Consider the following 20,866-nt stretch of genomic DNA (forward strand, 5'->3'; position numbering starts at 1 on the left):
ATGTACCGGGAGCCCGATGTGGGAATCGATCCTGGGTCTCCAGGATCGTGCCCTAGGCCAAAGGCAGGCGCCAAACCGCTGCGCCACCCAGGGATCCCTGGCCTGCCAATTTTAAATGAACTTTCAATTTTAACAAGAATTCAGATACGATAGAGTGTACTTAACTAGAGTAAAACCACTCCAAATAAAATTTTTCACCTTTTTATCTATTAGAAGGTACTTGGGATCTTACCCTACCTTCCAAATTTTATTAGGTGCATCCACTGTCATTTTGCTGGTAGAGTATGAAGACCACTTAGAGAAAACCAGTAAGTTTGTAACAGAAACGGTGTTTTTCATGAGGTAAATTTCATAACTAAGAAAGCAAACGTAGGGCAGCCTAGGTGGCTCAGCAGTTTAGCGCTGCCTTCAGCCTAGGGCCTGATCCTGGAGACCCGGGATTGAGTCCCACGTCGGGCTCCCTGCATGGAGCCTGTTTCTCCCTCTGCCTGTGTCTCTGCCTCTCTCTCTCTCTCTCTCTCTGTCTCTCATGAATAAATAAATAAAATCTTAAAAAAAAAAAAAGGCAAACATAGATGATCAGTAATTCTGCTTGTTTTAGATCCGAACTACCCCATAAGCAGATATAGGCTTTTAATTTACAGAATATTTTTTTAAAATTTTTATTTATTAATGATAGTCACACAGAGAGAGAGAAAGAGAGAGAGTCAGAGACATAGGCAGAGGGAGAAGCAGGCTCCATGCACCGGGAGCCCGATGTGGGATTCGATCCCGGGTCTCCAGGATCGCACCCTGGGCCAAAGGCAGCCGCTAAACCGCTGCGCCACCCAGGGATCCCCAGAATATTTTTGAAGCTGAAAATAATATAAAATACAATTACTATATTTACTATTTTGGATACATCCAGAAGCTATAAACTTAAAGGGTATCTTTGAAAAATAAATGGAGAAAACACCCTGCTGAATTGTATGCTTTAAATGGTAAATTGTATGATATATGAGTTATTATCCCAATAAGGATGTTTAAAAAAAAACCAAAGAGACCACATGAAATATGGGGATTTATAAAAATTCCAAGGTAGATGTGAAATGTCAAGCAGGAGGTAGGGTTCTGTAGCAGAACCGCCGAATGGATGAGCCAACTCCTTACCATGACCCTCAACTTCTTTTCCAAACTTGCTAGGGCTGAGCATATGACAGTTCCACCTTATTAACTCAGTGGGAGTCAGCTAAATGGAGTTTCAAATAAAGCTTTGGCTTTTCCTAATAAAAAGGTACAGATTTGGTTGGCAGGGCTCTTTACCCTTTGCCCTTCTCCTTCTTCCTGTCTAAATGCAGACAAGGTAGTTAAAGCCTTAGCAGAGGGTTTTTTACTCTGAGGCAAAAATGCAAGTGAAAAAGACAAAGAAGGGCAGCCCGGGTGGCTCAGCGGTTAGTGCCACCTTCAGCCCAAGGCGTGATTCTGAGACCAGGGATCGAGTCCCACATCGGGCTCCCTGCATGGAGCCTGCTTCTCCCTCTGCCTGTGTCTCTGCCTCTCTCTCTCTCTCTCTCTCTCTCTGTGTCTCTCATAAATAAATAAATAAAATCTTAAAAAAAAAAAAAGACAAAGAAAATTGAACAGCTTGCTGACTTGCAGAACTAATGCCGCAGCCATCTACCTGTGGATATTTTGTTATGTGACACCCAAACAAGCAAAAGCAAAACAAACAAACAAGCAAATGCATTTAAAAAGTCGTTCTTAATCCCATTTTGTTATTTGCAGCTAAATGCTGTCAAAATACAAGTTCCTTTGGAGCAAAGGCAGTCTAGTAATAAAAATAAATGTTGTCAAGGCTTAGCCGCAACATTTAATGAAAGTGTCTATAGTTTACACCCTTAGGAAAGAGGATGGGTTGAACTAGAAGGTGTGATGCCTTCTCTCATTTTCATTATAAGGCCATAGGAGGCTCTGAAAGATTGTGGAACACACTGGAATCTTCCCAGCTAGAGTTTTAGGATCAGCTGCACATTGTCATATTCATGGTAGAGACAAAAAGAGAAAGAACTCAATTATACTTTGGTTTCTTCACTTCTTACATGGGGACAATGAAGCAGTTAGAGCTTTAGAGCTACTGTAAGACATGGCAAGTCAAAGGACCATTAGCCATTTCTAAACATTAAACTGTATGGTAGGTAAATCTGAACAGTCTAGACTGGTGTTCAGTTACAGTAAAATAATCATGCGGCAAGGCTGGTAATGTCATAGTCATTGAGGGACATGATTTCGGCTATCATAAGGCAAAAGGAAGAAAGAGGATCCCTACTGTTAGGTTGTAAGGGGATAAAGGAAAGAAAATCCAGGGAGAAGTGAAAGCATACTCTGCATTTCTCTAAGTAACCAATACCCCTTATACTGAATCTAATACATTGTAGAAAGAGGCAACACAGCATAAAGATAGATTCCTCAGCTAGACCTCAGCTCCTGTGTGTCCAAGAAAGTTGCTGAAAGGAGTCCCTGAGGGGCACCAACCAGCCTGTCATCATAACTGTTTTTCCTTGGAGAAGGATGCAAAATGGAGATGGACAGAGGGGAGAGGTGGAAGGATTTTTCTCCATCTCATGCTTCTTTGGGTTCAGAGTGTTTTGATCAAGTGCCTCTGTGGTTACCAGTTTACAAAGGGCAAAGCTCAAAAAAACAAAAAGACATACATTGCATTAGGTGCTACTAAGAGGCACCTAAGCAACTTACCAAGGTGACAAAATTGGGCCCCTGGGGAGAAAAAAGTCCCTGATTTAAGGGCACCTGAGGAACAGAGGTTTTCAAAGGTAGATTGCTGCATTGGATTAATTCAAGGATTAACCTTAAGTGGCTGTGACCCTTCAACAATTTTCAGAATAGTTTTATTCATTTAATACTCAAAAGATATACTTAAGCAATTTGATGTATTAAATCTGTAGAAATTTCGGGCAATTTGCTGAAAGCCCTATGGTTCTGTAAACTCTCATGAGAAGAGCCATTTCCATGATCCTGTACGGCCTATGGGGATGGGGGGCTGGAGAGCTCTGTATAAAGTATCTGCCAAAGTGAAACCACATAAAGAGTGGGTTGATGCTTTCCTTTTATTTACTCTTCCAAGGTGAATGATTCTGGTGTTTAAAATGATTGTTTAAGGAACTACTGGTGAAGCAGTATTCGTTATAGAGGGTCTTATTTTTTTAAGTTTTTATTTTAATTCTAGTTAGTTCTTGTACAGTGTTATATTGGTTTCAGGTATACACTATACTGATTCAACATGTTGAATCATCACCTTAATCCTCCTCACCAATTTCCCCCATGTCCCCACCCTCTCTACTCTGGTAATCATCCATTTGTTCTCTATAGTTAAGAGTCTGTTTCTTGGTTTGTTTTTCTCTCTTTTTTCCTATTGTTCGTTTGCTTTGTTTCTTAAAGTCCAAATATGAGTGAAATCATATGGTAATTGTCTTTCTCTGACCGACTTATTTTGGTTAGGATTATACTCTCTGGCTCCATCCATGTCATTGCAAATGGTAAGATAACATTCTTTTGTATTCCATTGTATATGTGGTATATATATTGATTATTTTGGTTAGGATTATACTCTCTGGCTCCATCCATGTCATTGCAAATGGTAAGATAACATTCTTTTGTATTCCATTGTATATGTGGTATATATATATATATATATATATATATATAGCCATTGTATATGTGGTGTGTGTGTGTGTGTATATATATATATTTTTTTCTTTATCCATTCATTAATTGATGGACACTTGGGCTGCTTCCATATCTTGGCTATTGTAAATAATGCTGCTTTAAACATCAGGGTGCATGTATCCCCTTGAATTAGTGTTTCTGTATTGTATTCTTTGGGTTAATACCCAGTAGTGCAACAGTTGGATCCAAGGTAGCTCTATTTTTAACTTTCTGAGGAACCCCCATACTGTTTTCCACAGTGGCTATGCCAGTTTGTATTCCCAACAGTGCATCAGGGTTCCTTTTTCTCCACATCCTCACCAACACTTGTTGTTCCTTGTGTTTAGACATTCTGATAAGTGTGAGGTGATATCTCATTATAGTTTTGATTTGGATTTCCCTGATGGTAAGTGATGATGAGCATCTTTTCATGTGTCTGCTGGCCATCTGTACGTCTTCTTTGGAGATATGTCTGTTCATTTCTTCTGCCCATTTTTTAATTGAGTTATTTGTTTTTTGGGCATTGAGTTTTATAAGTTTTTAATATATTTTGGATACTATCCTTATACCGGGTATGTTTCCCATCCTGTAGCTTGCCTTTAGTTTTGTTGATGTTATCTTTGCTGTGCAGAAGCTTTTTATTTTGATGTAGTCCCAATAGTATATTTTTGCTTTTGTTCTCCTTGACTTAGGAGATATGGTTAGAAAAATGTTGCTAGGGGCGCCTGAGTGGCTCGTTTGATTAACCGATTAAGCTTAAGTGTTTGCCTTTGGCTCAGGTCATGATCTCAGGATCCTGGGACTGAGCCCCACAATAGGCTCTCTGCTCAGTGGGAAGTCTGCTTCTCCCTCTCCCTCTGCCCCTCCTCCTGTCCTCCTGCTCATGCTCACGCTCTCTCTCTCTGCCTCTTTCTCAAATAAATAAACAAATCTTAAAAGAAAAGAAAAATGTTGCTATGGCCATTGTCAGAGAAATTACTGCCTGTGTTTTCTTCTAGGAATTTTATGGTTTCAGTCTCACATTTAGGTCTTTGATCCATTTTAAATTTATTTGTGTGTATGGTGTAGGAAAGTGGTCCAGTTTCTTTCTTTTGCATATTGCTGTCCACTTTTTTTTTAACAGCATTTGAGGAGACTGTCCTTTTCCCATTGGATATTCTTTCTTGCTTTCTTTTTTTTTTTTTTTTTGTTTTTTTTTTCTTTCTTGCTTTCTTGAATATTAATTTACCATACAGTTGTGGGTTTATTTCCAGGTTTTCTATTCTATTCCATTGCTCTATGTGTCTCTTTTTGTGCCAGTACCATACTGTTTTGATTATTACAGCTTTGTAATATAACTTGAAGTCTGGAATTGTGAAGTCTCTAGCTTTGCTTTTCAAGACTGCTTTGACTAAAAAAAAAAAAAAAAAAAAAAAAAAAAAAAAAGACTGCTTTGACTATTCTGGAGTCTTTTGTGGTTTCATACAAATTTCAGGATTGTTTGTTCTAGTTCTGTGAAAAATGCTATTAGTATTTTGATAGTGATTACATTAAATATGTAGATTATTTTGGGTAGTATATACATTTTAACAACATTTGTTCTTCTAATCCATGAGCATGGAATGTGTTTCCGTTTCTTTGTGTCATCCTGAATTTTTTTTTTTTTCATCAGTGTCTTATAATTTTCAGAGTAAAGGTCTTTCACCTCTTTGGTTTAGGTTTATTCTTAGGTATCTTATTATTTGGGGTACAATTATATTTGGGATTGATTCCTTAATTTCTCTTTTCTGCTGCCTCATTATTGGTGTACAGCAATGCAACACATTTCTATACATTGATTTTATATCCTAAGACTTTACTGAATTGGTTTATCAGCTCTAGCAGGTTTTGGGGTTTTTTACATATAGTATCAAACTATTTTGTCTGATGTACGTAATTGCTACTCTGGCTTTCTTTTGACGTCCATTTGCATGATAGATGTTTCTCCATTCCCTTAGTGTTTCAATCTGTAGGTGTCTTTAGGTCTAAAAGGAATCTCTTGTAGGCAGCAAATAGATGGAACTTGGTTTTTGTTTTTGCTTTTTTTTTTTTTTTAAATCCATTCTGCCACCCTATGTCTTTTGATGGGAGCATTTAGGCCCTTTACATTCAAAGTAATCATTGATTGATATGTATTTCCTGCCACTTTCTTATTTATTTTGTGGTTGTTTCTGAAGATTTTTCTTACATATGTCTTAAGTAAAAATACTGGATTATTACTAAACATATGTTTGTGCATGAAATACTGAGTCAAATAGGGCCGATACCCTGTGTAAAAATGTCTTCTTGATGGGTTAATCTTTCATAACTAGAAAAAATTTTCTTTTTATGTATCCAGCTATATTTTATGATGACTAGTTGTCAAGTTCTCTAATCACTCAAGAGAGATAAATGGCTGACATGTGAAGTAAATGAAACACACACACACACACTTTTTGGGCATTTAACCTTTCCAGCTTTTCCAAAGAACATCTGAATTCTAGTGCCCCTCCTGTAATTTTATTTTATTATTATTATTTTTTTAATTTTTATTTATTTATGATAGTCACAGAGAGAGAGAGAGAGGCAGAGACACAGGCAGAGGGAGAAGCAGGCTCCATGCACCGGGAGCCCGACGTGGGATTCGATCCCGGGTCTCCAGGATCGTGCTCTGGGCCAAAGGCAGGCGCTAAACCGCTACGCCACCCAGGGATCCCCCCTCCTATAATTTTAACATGCAACTTAGTTGCCATAGCAATACTTTCTGGTCTTGAAATACCTCTAGAATGAAACTGGCTGAGACATATTTACCATGCCCCCAAACTCTGCTGTTTCCAGGCTCCAGGATTTCTGGTCCCCTAAGTAGTCACCCAGCCCAGACTCCAGTGTCTACTGGGAACCACAGATAAAATTTTTTATTCAACAGTTTTTCTGGGAACCAGAGTTCTGAGTTCTGAGGGTGATAAGAGAGGACTTTAGTGTGAGGCAGATAGGCTGAGAGAGAAACACTTGGTAAATAAATCATGGATCAGTGAGACAAGGAAGAATTCTTTGGTTCAGGGCTGTGACAGACGATGCTCAGCATGACTGATATGAAGCAAATTGTGTAAAATATCTTTCCAATTTTGACTAGAATTATGGGCAATCTTAATCCAAGCCAGAGGAGTCATATATTTAGATGTTTGTTGTATTCTTTAAACCATAAAAAGGAAATTTCCAGCTCTCTAGGTTGCAAAGAAGGCTCTTCTGATGTAAATGGATGTACTGCTTGCCTGTGCAGCATTCAAACAGAAGGAAATAGAAGGCGCATGAAGTGCATGAGGCAGATGTCCTTCCCTGTGCTAATGTGAGCACCTAACTCCACAGCTTAATCTCAGTCATTTGCTGGAGATGCCACATCTTTAGCAGTTTCCTCACATACACTTAAATCAGACACACTGAGCAAATATGATGTCCAATTTAGTTGACAGAACTCCCTTTAGTTGCACTAACATACTATGTTGTCAGTTCAGTCAATGAGTGTTTATTGAGGACTCACAGCACAGAGTACTGTACTAGGCACCTGGAAACTGCTGCAAGGACCCATGTCCTCTCAGTACTAAAAAATCACTACCTTCACCTGGAGATTATCTGTGGTCTTATGAGAGACTGAGGGCAGCATAGATGTAGAAAATACTCAAACAATTACAAGACATCATTTGCATCATTAACTTCAGTTCCTCTCCCCATCCTTATCGACCAAGCCTTCATTTGGAGCTATTAAATAGGAAACAGAATTGAATGGTTGGTGATTCCTCTCCTTTTTCTTTTCTGTACTTATCCTTTGGGAGGGAAGTGGATGAGCAATGGCTCCGTAGGCGGTAAGCAGTGGAAGAAGGAAAAAGAACAGTCAAAAAGGGGTCTCCATGATTTACAAATGGAAGAGATAATCTAGAGTTGGTTGTGGCCACACAACAGCGAGAGGGCAGATGAACCAGGCATGGACTTGACACTACCAGAGAAAGGAAAACACCCTGGGATGAATAAGGACCACAATGGCATACCTAATTTTTTCTTTTTTAAAGATCAACTTGTTATTGCTTCATTTTCTCTATGTTTAATAACTGTAAGACATAAACCTATTCATGCTTTGGACATTCTGTGCCAGAGTTACTTTTATAAGTGGTAGAATTGATTTCTTCCTATTGCAAAATAAAAAGAGGCTCATCCTCACAGACTAAAGAGATTATGAATACCCACCAAGAACATACTTTAGGCTGGACCCATTTTGTCCTAACATATTATATTCATGTAACATTTTTCAACTGAATAACTCTAATTACTTTTGTGTCATTAACTCCTTAATCCTCACAGCACCCAGAGAGGCTATGGGTTTATTTAGCTGCATCTATGTACACAGTTTCATCTCTGGACAGCCTACTTACTTGCAATTAGGTTTGTTAGTTAAAGCATTAGGGGAGTTTTACTTAGAGTATTGCACATATCAATTACAAAACAATCATTTTCAGGCTAATGTAAAAATTGTTAATTCAATTGACTATCTTATAATTAGAGTTTCCACAAAGTGCTGTTGATGATTAGCTGAAAAAGACTGGGTGACAGGTGTACATAATACACAGCATATGTGATTCTCATACCAGCCTGAAAACACTGATAAAGATATCATGATTAGCAAGTAGAAAGATATTAAGTTTTAAACTAAGGCGACAGAGGGACTATAAACTAAGACATTAGGTAGATTCGGTTAGTTATTATGACTTTACCCTGGCCTTTTTATGTGGTCAGGCCTCTGAAGATTTCCTGTTATATAAATTTTAATGTTTTAAAGTGGCACAAAAATGACATAATTACTACTCAGTTATCCACACAGAAGGTATATTCCAGACAGTTTCTCTCTCTTTTTCTCATATACAATGAATAATTTTGGCTGTGCCTGTAAACCTAGTAACAAGAAAGCCAAACTTCTTTATTTTCCAGTTACACAGCCTGCTCTGGCTCTTGGGAGAAAAGAAAAGAAAAAGCTGGGGGGCAGCCTGGGTGGCTCAGCGGTTTAGCGCTGCCTTCGGCCCAGGGCATGATCCTGGAGACCCGGGATCGAGTCCCGCGTCGGGCTCCCTGCATGGAGCCTGCTTCTCCCTCTGCTTGTGTCTCTGCCTCTGCCTCTCTGCCTCTGTCTCTGTCTCTCATGAATAAATAAATAAAATTAAATAGATTTCTGCTGTTAAAAAAAAGAAAAGAAAAAAAAAAAGAAAAAGCTGGGGAGCAAGTTTCCTGTTAAGCTGTAAGGACTGGAAACCTCTGCAGTCTCTTCCAGGGGCTGGTGGGATAAAGGCAGGTCAGGAACAAGGAAGGTGCTTCTGAAGGCATGGCGGCCTCCCCCACCTGGCCCCTCTTTTCCTTAGCCAAGAAAACTCCTTTCCTGGTGCTACTGAAACGCTGAGATGGATATGTGGTGGTGGGTGGGATGATTCTGGAAGTTGGCAACTGAATATAGAAACAGCGACAAATCTCAGGGCTGCTGCCTCTCCAAGTCACCTCCTTGGCGCCTCCAAGTTGCCTTGCCACTTCTCTGGCCCCCTCACCCTGCTCCAGGCACACTGGCCTCTGCCCTGTCACCTGTCAGACATGCTCCCCCCTTGGGGCCTTGGTACTCTGCCTGTGATGCTCATCCCTGGATGGCCTGCTCTTCCCTTCCTTCAGGCTCTGCACAGGCCTTCCCTGACCATGCATCTAAAACCACACTGTCTCTATCCCCTATTCTCCCCTCCTGATTGCATACAGTACAAAGAAGAATCTGACCTGTTACAAATAGTGTTTACTGTTTATCTCCCCTCCTCACCCCCAGGAGAACGTTCGCTCCAAGGTGGCGTGGATGTTTGTTTTCCCTCTTCAATGCTCTATCCATGGTGCTTAAAACAGTGCCCAGCACATGGTAGAAGGCTCAATAAATGTTTGCTAAGTGAATGAAAGAAAATGGGGGTGAAGGTGGGATGGTGAGGGGTCAGGTTTCAAGATCAGCCTCCCCAGATCACCACAAGGATACTAGGACCAGACACATTGTAGGATTAGGCACCGCCGGCTGTGGTTAGGTGCAAGCATTGTCTGTCAAGGAAGAAGGCTCTGCTTGCCTACCCAGTTACTGGGAAAGGCTCAGGAAAGGAAGAAATGATTTCTGTGGATGAAAACAGGCAAATGAAAGACATCTTTACCCACAAAATAATTACATCCTCCCTTAGGAAAAAAGACTGCAGTGATCAAGACAATCCTTTGCCTTCATACAAAGAAACCTAATTTTTTTAAAAAAAGATTTATTTATCCATGAGAGACAGAGAGAGCGAGGCAGAGACACAGGCAGAGGGAGAAGAAGCGGGCTTCTTGAAGGGAGCCTGATGTGGGACTCGATCCCAGATCTTGGGGTCAGGCCCTGAGCTGAAGGCAGGCACTCAACTGCTGAGCCACCCAGGTGTCCTGAAACCTAAATTTTTAAAACCAGTGTCACCCTGCGATTGGGCTTCTCCAGAGGAAGAGTTTCCAGGATGGCAAGATCTCCTGCTTCTTAGATGAAGAAAATGTTAGTCATTCAGCTCTGTAGCACTTTCCCTCTGGATGTCAATTCAGAATCATTGAGCTTTTGTAGATACAGTGACTAGGAAAGCAAGTCAGTCATCACAAGCAATAGAAGCTGTGGGTCAAATGTCACTGACTAATCATCCTGTCATTGGTCAATTACCCATCTCCATGAAGAGGTGCCACTGATCTAGTTTCCTATCAATAAATGTCTGTCTGGGCACATCAGCAGCTGCTAACTATGGCCTGCCAGGATATCCAGCATCAGCCACAGGCATTGGTGGTTAAGAAATCCCTCTCTCTTTCTTCTTAATAATGTCACAGAAGAGGCAAATGCAGATCCTGACAACATAATGTTAGTTTCACAGAGACGTGTCTCTTTGAGTGCTCAGCTAGTTATACGGGGCTTCAGTCGCATGGATTTTCTCATTGCAAAAAGAATAGCTGGGCTTAAGGAAGTTTGGCGGCTGAGATATACAATTCTTCCTTTGGTTGTGCTGATGCTTGTTACTGCCACTCTGAGTCCCAGAAAGAAAAATATAGTTTGGGGAAACTATTTTCACTCCATATTTAAAGAAAGCCAAATAGGCACTGTTCTCTCTTGCTTTAAGCCCTGATGACATCTTTTTCTGGAGTCAGATTGAGTATCTTTGATTGTTTGGGTAGAACTAGAGGTCACGGTGGCCTTGCCACACAAAGAACCTGTTTGTCTCACTCCAAGTTGCCATCTTGGCAGTGACCTCATGTGTTTCTGCTGAATCTAAAATTCTAGATCTTCTACCGTACCTGCTGCAATCTCCCCTTCTATCTTGACAGACTACCTCATCTGCACATTTGATCTGTCAAAGGATGCCTATTCTGAGTTGCCACAGGCTTTATGTGCCAGGTGAGGCTGGGGGGAGGCAGCATGTAAATGATTATAATACAAATATGACAAATGCTTCGTAGGAGCTACACAGAGAATGTTTGGAATGACTGAAGAGAAGGTCTGTGTTAGCCCAGGAGATGATGGGAAGTTAGGGAAGCATTCCCAGAGGAGTGGAGTCTTGAAGCGGGGGAACAAGAGCCATGTAAAAAAAGAGATGGTGGGAAGGTAGTGAAAGATACCAGCAATGAGAACAGCATGTTCCAAGAGTTGAGGGCAGAGAAGTGAGAGAGGGGTGGCATGTGCAAAACTGCAAGTAACTGGACAAGCTAAGACAGACATGTGTAGGGGTGGATGGAGAAACAGGAGACAAACCTGTGTCAACAGAAGAAGTCAGATAATTCTTAAATGGCTTCATCTGAACTTTCTCCGATAGTGGAGTGACCACATCATATCTGGGCTGGGGAGATGGATGCAGGTGGGGAAGGAAGGGCCAGCTGGAAGTCTGGGAGATGAGGTAGAGAAAGAAAATAAAAGGTACAACTGTGGTAATAGCATGGGGATGGGGGAAGAGTGGAAGGCTTTGTGAGATATGCAGGAGCCAGTCCTGACAGAACTGGTTGAAGAGGGGAGGTGAGCGAGAGGAGTAAATTCAGACTGAGTTTTCAGCTCAGTCTAGGGATAGATGAGGGGTGCCACCGAATGAGATGGGGTATATCTCCAGGTGACTTGAGCAGGGAGAGGGGGATAATGAAATTCCATTTCTGACATGTTGGTGTGAGATGCACATGTCACATTGTTGGGGGTGGGGCTAGAATACCAGGTAAGCAGAAGAATACATGGGACATTAGAAGAGAGTGGGAAGAGCTACTAGGCTGCTAGTTTGTTCCATCTTCATTGATGAAAAGACTGGTCTTCAAATTAGAAATGGCACAACAAACATAATAAAGAGAAAATTGAAGCCCCAAATAGGTGAAGTGAAAGAAAGAATCTAGTCAATTTAAATGATTCCAAGTCTCCTGGCTCCGGTGAGTTACACACCATGCCTGCTGAAAGAAATTGCAGATGTAATCTCAGAGACACGATTGGTAATCTTCAAGAAACTGTGAAGACTATAAGGAGTGCCAGTGACAGGAGAAGGACAACTGTTCCCCAAATTTTAAAGTGAAGAAGGATAGACTGTAACGGGAAATATTCAGATAAGTTTCACACCATCTGTGTCAAAAATTCGAGAATGGCTTACTAAATAGATGGCCTATGATTGCTTTAGCTAATGGATGCAGCTGAGAAAAAAGGAAGGATGGAGTATTGTTTGCTATCTGACGGAGGTTTATTTGCACTGGTAGCTTGTCCAGACCGGTGAGGTTTATTTGCACTGGTAGCTTGTCCAGACTGGTGGTGGCTTCTCTTCCCCCTTTGTAAGCACAAAGCGCGTTTTGTGTGGTCTGCACTATGAAGGCATGCTTTCTCTATCTGCGTGATTTGTTGCCTATGTTACTCAACCCGTATGTGGCCCTTTATGAAAAGGGCTTGACTATTTATTATTTTTTTAAGATTTTATTTATTTATTCATGATAGTCACAGAGAGAGAGACAGAGAGAGAGAGAGAGAGGCAGAGACACAGGCAGAGGGAGAAGCAGGCTCCATGCAGGGAGCCCGACGTGGGACTCGATCCCGGGTCTCCAGGATTGTGCCCTGGGCCAAAGGCAGGCGCTAAACCGCTGCGCCACCCAGGGATCCCCGGACTTGACAATTTAAATGAAGAAATCCACAGTCTGAATTCTCCCAGAAATCCAGCATCATTCATCAGTGTGCCCTGGGACTAGCACGTTACATAACCTCTGTGGTTAGTTGCCTAAACATCAATAAACCTTTGCCTGTTAAAATCCTACTACCTTATTTTTTGTCTTTTTTTCTCTTTCTACACAATGACTTTAAGATGAGAATAGGAAATAACACAGCTAATGTGGTGGAGCATGATGGGGGGAAGACAGCCTCATCCAACCGGTATCTCTGTCCCTGGCAGGCTAAGATATAATGTAAAATACCTTATCTACTGTTAAACATAAATGTAAACATATAAATATATGTACATTAGATTTTCAGAGACCCTGGAACCTTCAGAAGAAAAGAAAAAAAGGGCAGCCTATTCAATACCCACATGGCTCTCTTGAACTAAAAGTATATCCTCCAGGGGATGTCACCAGTCTCACATTTCAAAATTATATGATCCTATAAATCAAGTAATGTTGGGTTAAAGTTCTTTTCTTGAAACAAAACAGAGGGATCCCTGGGTGGGGCAGCGGTTTGGCGCCTGCCTTTGGCCCAGGGTGCAATCCTGGAGACCCGGATCAAATCCCACATCGGGCTCCTGGTGCATGGAGCCTGCTTCTCCCTCTGCCTGTGTCTCTGCCTCTCTCTCTCTCTCTCTGTGTGACTATCATAAATAAATAAAAATTAAAAAAAAAAAAGAAACAGAACAAAATGAAAACAACCACCCAAAGTCCAGATTTTCATTAAGAAGATTTTTTGGGGGGATGCCTAGGTGGCTCAGTGGTTGAGTGTCTGCCTTTGGCTCAGGGCATGATCCTGGGGTCCCGAGATCGAGTCCCACATCAGGATCCCTGCAACGAGCCTGCTTCTGCCTGTGCCTGTGTCTCTGCCTCTCTCTCTCTCTCTCTCTGTCTCTCATAAATAAATAAATAAATCTTAAAAAAAAAAAAAGATGTTTTTAGTACCAGGTCTCATATTCACATGTTCAGTTAATATATAAATTTACTGAAGTTGAAAATTAGTTTTGATTCTATATAACCTTTCTTGACATTACCCTCTACCCAACACAAACTGAGATTTATTTTTTTTTTTTTTTTTTTTTTTTTTTTTTTTTTTTTTTTTCAAACTGAGATTTAAAAAAGAGGTGAGTTGTACTCAGGGGGGGCCTCTAATCTAGTCCTTCTGCAAGCCTAATTTTGGTGTATCCTCCCACCAGAAGATTCAAACAAGCACCCTGTATCTCTTTGTCCCCTGCCCTACCCTGCTTCAATATTTAGATCAAAGAACAGAAATGTATCTTCACTGAAGTTACTGGGATCGTCATTATTCCAAAACAGAATTTGTTCGTGCATCTTCCATTTAAAAGTAATGAATGAAAAGGAATATTCTTACCGTATTGACCCGATCATGTATGGCTGTGCCAGTTGAACCACAATCGCACCACTTCCTAGCTGATGACATGTATAGCCAGAATCCCAATCGTAATTCTTGGTGTCGCCATTCAGCAAGGCATTCCGGCTTCGACTGACCCCTTCAATCACACTGGCACAATCGGCAATCGTTGCAACATTCTCCATGGGAACTGTGAGTCCAACACAAGATTCAGCATCAAGATAAGAGAAGCCAAATATATACTGATAGTGTGCTATGAACAAAATGAATTACTATCCGAAATCAACAATAAAGGGGAAACTTGAATATCCTGATTATCTCAAGACAGGAACACATTTCCCATGTCATATGGCTTCAAGAAAAAAAGTTGAATCTAAGATTGGAACAAATCAAACCACATGTAGTAATTAACCCTGAAGTATTTTACTATAAAGAAACATGATACCCCACATAAAATACAGAATTGATAAATACATTTCAAAATATTACTACAACGGGAAACTACGCATTAATTTACCTTAATGAACTACAGCTATCTACAAATAGAACAATTGAAAAACCAGAATAGTTTACCAAATAAAAAAATCTTGACTTCTAAAGAACCAAAAACCAGGGCACCTGGGTGTCTCAGTTGGTTAAGCAGCTGCCTTCAGCTCAGGTCACATGTCAGGTTCCTAGGACTGAGCCAGGCATGGGGTTCCCTGCTCGGCAGGGAGCCTGCTTCTCCCCCTCCCTCTGCCTTTCCTCCCTGCTCATGCTCTCTCCCTCTCTCTCAAATAAATAAATAAAATCTTAAAAAAATAAAAATAAAAACCCAAAACCCTTAAAACAAGAAAAACACACAATGTTGAGTGAAAAAAGCAAGGCAAAGCAAAACACAGTATGAGTTCATTTACAAACTTTTTAAGAAGGCAAAACTAAAAATATGCATTGTTTAGGAATACATACATAAATATAAAGCTAAAAAGGAAATCCAGGGAATTATTATATGAAATTCAGGATACTATGTCTAGAAAGAGGGTGATGAAATCTTGCAAGGACTCCCATCATTGGGTCCAAATAGTAGTTGATTTGATTGCGAAGAAGAAATCTTGGGTTGGGGGGCTTCAAAAGTACTGGTTTTGTTCTGTTCTTAAGTTAGGTGGTGTGTACATAGGCACTTGTTTTATTGGTATTCTCTAAACCATATATATTTATTGTATTCAGTAAATACAATAAATTTGTTTAGAGAAACATGATATATATAAATTCAGTGTTTTAGAATTCATAAAGCAGGAAGATGATCTAGGAAATGGTATCAATTCCTTTTCAGAATACTCAGTTGCCCTCAGCTATGATTTCTTTCCCTTTTTTGTTTGTTTGTTTACTATTCCAGGCATTTTAACACACAATGCTCTTTTCTTTGTTCATGAATTGCTGTATTTTGAAACGCCAGCTCTGTTTTGATTTGAGTCTCTCTCTCTACTTCAAATCCATATCAACCTACTCTTTTATAAAAGCCAAGGGTTTCCACAAAATGATAGCTATCTAATAATGATGTAGATTCTCTAAATACAGAGAAGAGAATAATAAAATTCTCTTGGGACCTCTTCTGTGCATTTACTAGTGTTGGGGTTTCAATTTATTATTCAACCCATTATCTACAATTAGGCCCAGCTATTTACATTCAAGATTTGTAACTTACTTTACATAATTTTAAAATAGGGTGGAAAAAAAGACAATTTCTCATTAGATATATACTGTACTTTTCAGTATATTATATACTCTCTGAAGAAAGAGGGAGGGTCAACAGTACTACAACCATGCCAAAACATTTCCACCTTTATAATGATGTGGAGTAAATAATCTTACATGTATCTCCTGCACGATGCATTTATTTTCCAAAACTGGGCATGCCTTGAGGCCTCATCTTACACAGCTTCACTAATTGCTTTGTTCTCTGCAGATGAGGAAGCCATCCACCAATAAAAAAGGGAGAAGGGGGGGGCACCTGGGTGGCTCAGTCGCTTGGGCACCTGCCCTCAGCTCAGGTCATGATCCTAAAGTCTTGGAATTGAGCCCCACATTGGGCTCCCTGCTCAGTGGGGAGTCTGCTTCTCCCTCTCCCTCTATGTTCTCTGTCTCTCAAATAAATAAATATATCTTTAAGAAAGGGGTGAGGGAGAAGGGGAAGGAGGAAGGGAGAGAGGATGGATTTCTGGTGAGGAATCCCTCAGCTATCAAGCTTAACTCCAAAGCAACAGGCAAACATATTGGTGAAATAACCTCTAAGGATAGTTTCCTCACAGAGAAGGAAGGGGCTCAGAAAGAAGTTCCTTGTGATTTGGAAAGACAAGAAAGGGCTATAGTTGGAGGCTAAGTCATGGTACTTCTATCTCATGCAAAAGGGGAAGTATTGGGTGATTTGGAAGGCAGAATTTAAGGAAGCAGCACAAGGTGCACAGTAAAGTGAGCTGAGACATAAAATAATACTGTAGATAGTAGCTTAGGCTGCAGTAACAGTCCCCATTCTCCCTTTCTACGGTGCATGTTTATTGTTTTTATTTTAAAATATTTATTTATTAGAGTATATTTACTTTTTGTGTACCCAATGTATTCAATGATGATCAGAAAAAGTGGTTCTGTGGGCACCTGGGCAGCTCAGTAAGTTAAGTGTCTGCCTTGGCTCAAGTCAGGAACCCATGGGATTAAGCACCGTGTGGGGCTCCCTGCTCAGCAGGGAGTCTGTTTCTCAGGCTCCCCCTGCTCCCATCCCCCAGCTCATGCTCTCTCTCTCAAATAAATAAAATCTAAAAAAAGAAAAGCAGTTCTGCTCATTGTATTACCCAAAGACCCAAGTGACAGAGGCTTTGAATTGATGTGAATTTTCTCAATTACAGCAGCAATGAGAAGAAAGTGAGCTAGGTCCTGGTTCTTAAGACTCATCTCTCAAAGTAACACACATCACCTCTCTCATGTTTGGGTGACCAAAGCAAGTCACAGGGCCTTACCTAACTTCAAAGGCAGTGGGAAAGTGCAAACCTGTTGTGTGCCCAGGAGAAGAAAAGGGAATGCTTGGTGAGCATTATTAACATTTACCACAAACATTAAACCAGGATGAAGGAAGTTTCATCAAAAAATAAATCTAGTCCATTCACGTAAAGAATAGAAAATATTGGGTAGCCCTGGTGGCGCAGCGGTTTAGCGCCGCCTACAGCCAGGGTGTGATCCTGGAGACAAGGGATCGAGTCCCATGTGGGGCTCCCTGCATGGAGCCTGCTTCTCCCTCTGCCTGTGTCTCTGCCCCTCTCTCTCTCTCTCTCTCTCTCTTTCTCTCTTTGTGTCTCTCACGAATAAATAAGTAAAATCTTAAAAAAAAAAAAAAAAGAAAAGAAAAAAAATATTTCAACCTGTAAACATGCCAAAAAATTTATTTATCTAAGTTTCCTGCTAAGGGACCTTTTGATTGCTACCACTGTTTACTTTGTGATTACAAAGGTGTCTTATGTACACGGGTAAGAGTTTCTTAAAGGAATACATAAGATATTATACAGGTGTATATGCATGAATTACACTCATGGCTACGAGTTTCCTTCAGTTTTCCTGGATATTGCCAAAGTACTCACCAAAGTGGCTGTAAAAGTTTACACTCTCAACTCACTGGTCCACATCCTTACCAACTCTTGGTAACATCAGACAGATGACTGTGACTTGATATTTGTTTTAGCTTTTCATTTTTGTTTGGTGAAGTTGTATGGTTTTGGTCTCCCCCCCCCCCCCATACCCCCTCCCCTGGGATCATTCTCCACCGCTCTTCTGTAAACTATCTTTATCTTTTGTCTATTTTTCCACTGTTTTTTTCTTTCTTCTTTTTTTTAGAAATTTTGCTGTTGACTTTTTAAATTTTTTTAAAGATTTTATTTATTTATTCATGAGAGACACAGAGAGAGAAAGAGAGGCAGAGACACAGGCAGAGGGAGAAGCAGGCTCCATGCAGGGAGCCTGATGTGGGACTCGATCCCGGGTCTCCAGGATCACACCCTAGGCCAAAGGCAGGCGCCAAACTGCTGAGCCACTGGGGATCCCCCTTTCCACTGTTTCTTAATTGATTTGTAGGATACCAATCTTTGGTTGGTTTATGTTTTGAGATGAAATATTCATCTTTTCAAGATTAGTGCCTTTTTCCTTTCTTGTTTATAAATTCTTTCCTATCCTCAATTAATAAAGATATTTTCCCATATTTTATTCTAAAAGTTCTCAAATTTTGTTTTCCACGTGGGGTTCTTTGATCTATTTAGGATTTATTTCTGATCTATCACGTGTGACACAGAAAATCTACTTTCATCTTCTAATCTTTTTTCTTTTTCCTTTTTTTTTTTCATCTTCTAATCTTATGGTGAAGGCAATTTCCCCACCACCATTTAATGAACTCTTGCCCCCACTAACTTATGTTATTTCAGTCACACACACAGTTTTCATAGATATTCATGTCTCTTTTTAAGATTTGTGCCATGCTTCACTGATTTGCCTCGCCTTTTGCCTTTACTATGCTGCTTTAATTACTATAATTTTATAGTAATCTTAAAATCTGATCAATTGAACACCTTTGTTTCCTTGCCTTTCCCTTCTTCTTTTCCTTTTTTCTTACAAATTGTGTTTGATATTCTTGGCCCCTTCAGGAAAAATTTTCATTTTATCTATACTTTCAAATACAGTTGCATAAAAATTTTCATAGTAGGTCCTCTTTTTCATGCCACATATTTGGATTTGTACCTTTTCCTTCTTTTTTGAGCAGGCCTTTATAGCTGGTCTCATTTATTAGTGTTTTCAAAGGACCAACTTCTGGTTTTGTTGATTCATTTCCTACTGCAGTAAATTCTACTCTGTATTTTTAATTAATTAATTAATTAATTAATTAATTAATTAATTATTGTGCGGAGGAGGCAGAGAACACATGAGCAGGTGCCTGTGTGACTGTAGTAGGGAGAGGGGGAGGGAGAGAGAATCTCAAGCAGGCTCCACACTCAGCACAGAGCCAGACATTGGGCTGGATTCCAGGACCCTGAGTTTATGACCTGAGCCGAAATCAAGAGTCCTGAAATTCAACTGAGCTGAGCGACCCAGGCACCCTTGTTCTTCTTTTCATTATTTCTTCCTTCAATTCCTTTTAAATTATCGTTTTGTTTTCTAAGTACTTGAAATGAAACTCATTAACCTTTCTTCTTTTCATACAGTTAAAACTTATTTATCCACACTTAACCAATTTATTCATCATTACTATTTTTTTTATATCCTCCTTTCTTTCTTTTTTTTTTTTTTTTTTATTCATGATAGGCACACAGTGAGAGAGAGAGAGGCAGAGACACAGGCAGAGGGAGAAGCAGGCTCCATGCACTGGGAGCCCGATGTGGGATTCGATCCCGGATCTCCAGGATCGCGCCCTGGGCCAAAGGCAGGCGCCAAACCGCTGCGCCACCCAGGGATCCCTATATCCTCCTTTCTTGATTCAACTTCCTTCTTTTTGAGACACGTCCATTAGTACTCAGCAAAGTCTCTGTTTGAAAGTGCATTTTGCCACCACTCTTGAAAAATAGGTTAATTGATACAGAACTCCTGGTTAAAAGCTGTTTTCTCTCAGCACTTTGATGATATTATTCCATAGTCTTCTGGTTTCTACTGTTATGTCTGCTAAAGTCTGCAATCCTTCTAACTTGTAATTGTTATTTGCCTACAATTAATTTTAAAGTTTTCTTCTTGGTTTTGATTTTTTTGCAATTTTACCTAACTTATACCTAGAGATAGATTAAATTTACCTTTCTTAGGACTCAATATGAGTATTTATGGCTTTTATCAAGTCTGGAAGATTTGGCCATTATTTCCCTGAATATTGATTCTCTCACCTTCTCTGTTTTTTCTTTCTTTTTAAGATTTCATTTATTTATTTGGCAGAGGGAGTGCACAAGCAGGGGGAGTGGCACACAAAGGGAGAGGGAGAAGCAGACTCCCCGCTGAGCATGCAGACTGATGTGGGGCTCCATCCCAGGATCCCCAGTTCATGACCTGAGCCGAAGGCAGACACTTAACCAACTGAGCCACCAAGGTGCCACTCTATTCTTTTCCTTTTTTTCTTCTTGAACTCTTACTGGACCTCTGTTGGAACTTTTCATTCTGTCCTCCCTGTTTCTTAACCTTCCTTTCATTTTTCTCTCTATACCTCTTTTTGAAGCATCCTGGGAAATTTCTTAATTTAAATTACTATTTGTGTTCACACATTCTCTTTAGGTGTGTCTAATCTGCTGTTCAGCCTGTCCACTGAGTTATTGAAATTTCACTATAAACAAAAACTACACAGTATTGAAAAATAATTAACTAGAGCTATGTGTATCAACCAGGGTCAGTCTCACAAAGAAAACTGGTTAAGGAGAGAGCACGTCAGGAAAATACATGAAGCATGATTCCACTTCTGTCATTTAGTGATACATGCTTGTGTGGTCAACTCAGAAAGGACATCCAGGGGAACAGTGGATGCTGAAATTCAGGAAGAGAGTAGGGAAGCAACTGGGAGAGAAGCACATACAGGGCTTTAGAGGTTTG

The 20,866-nt window shown here is 40.2% G+C and overlaps 1 protein-coding gene across 7 annotated transcripts in view; it reads right to left on the reverse strand.

The window, feature by feature from the left end:
* Positions 1 to 20,866, reverse strand: part of BTBD9 (BTB domain containing 9) — a 410,049-nt gene that overhangs the window by 93,310 nt on the left and 295,873 nt on the right. For all 7 annotated transcript variants that reach the window (XM_038553945.1, XM_038553942.1, XM_038553943.1 and 4 more), the window contains one exon: positions 14,294 to 14,483. In XM_038553945.1, the coding sequence (XP_038409873.1) occupies positions 14,294 to 14,483 (190 nt within the window). The remainder of the gene's footprint in view (positions 1 to 14,293; positions 14,484 to 20,866) is intronic.

Source organism: Canis lupus, chromosome 12 (genome assembly GCF_011100685.1).
Source record: "Canis lupus familiaris isolate Mischka breed German Shepherd chromosome 12, alternate assembly UU_Cfam_GSD_1.0, whole genome shotgun sequence".
In the NCBI taxonomy this organism is placed as follows: domain Eukaryota; kingdom Metazoa; phylum Chordata; class Mammalia; order Carnivora; family Canidae; genus Canis; species Canis lupus.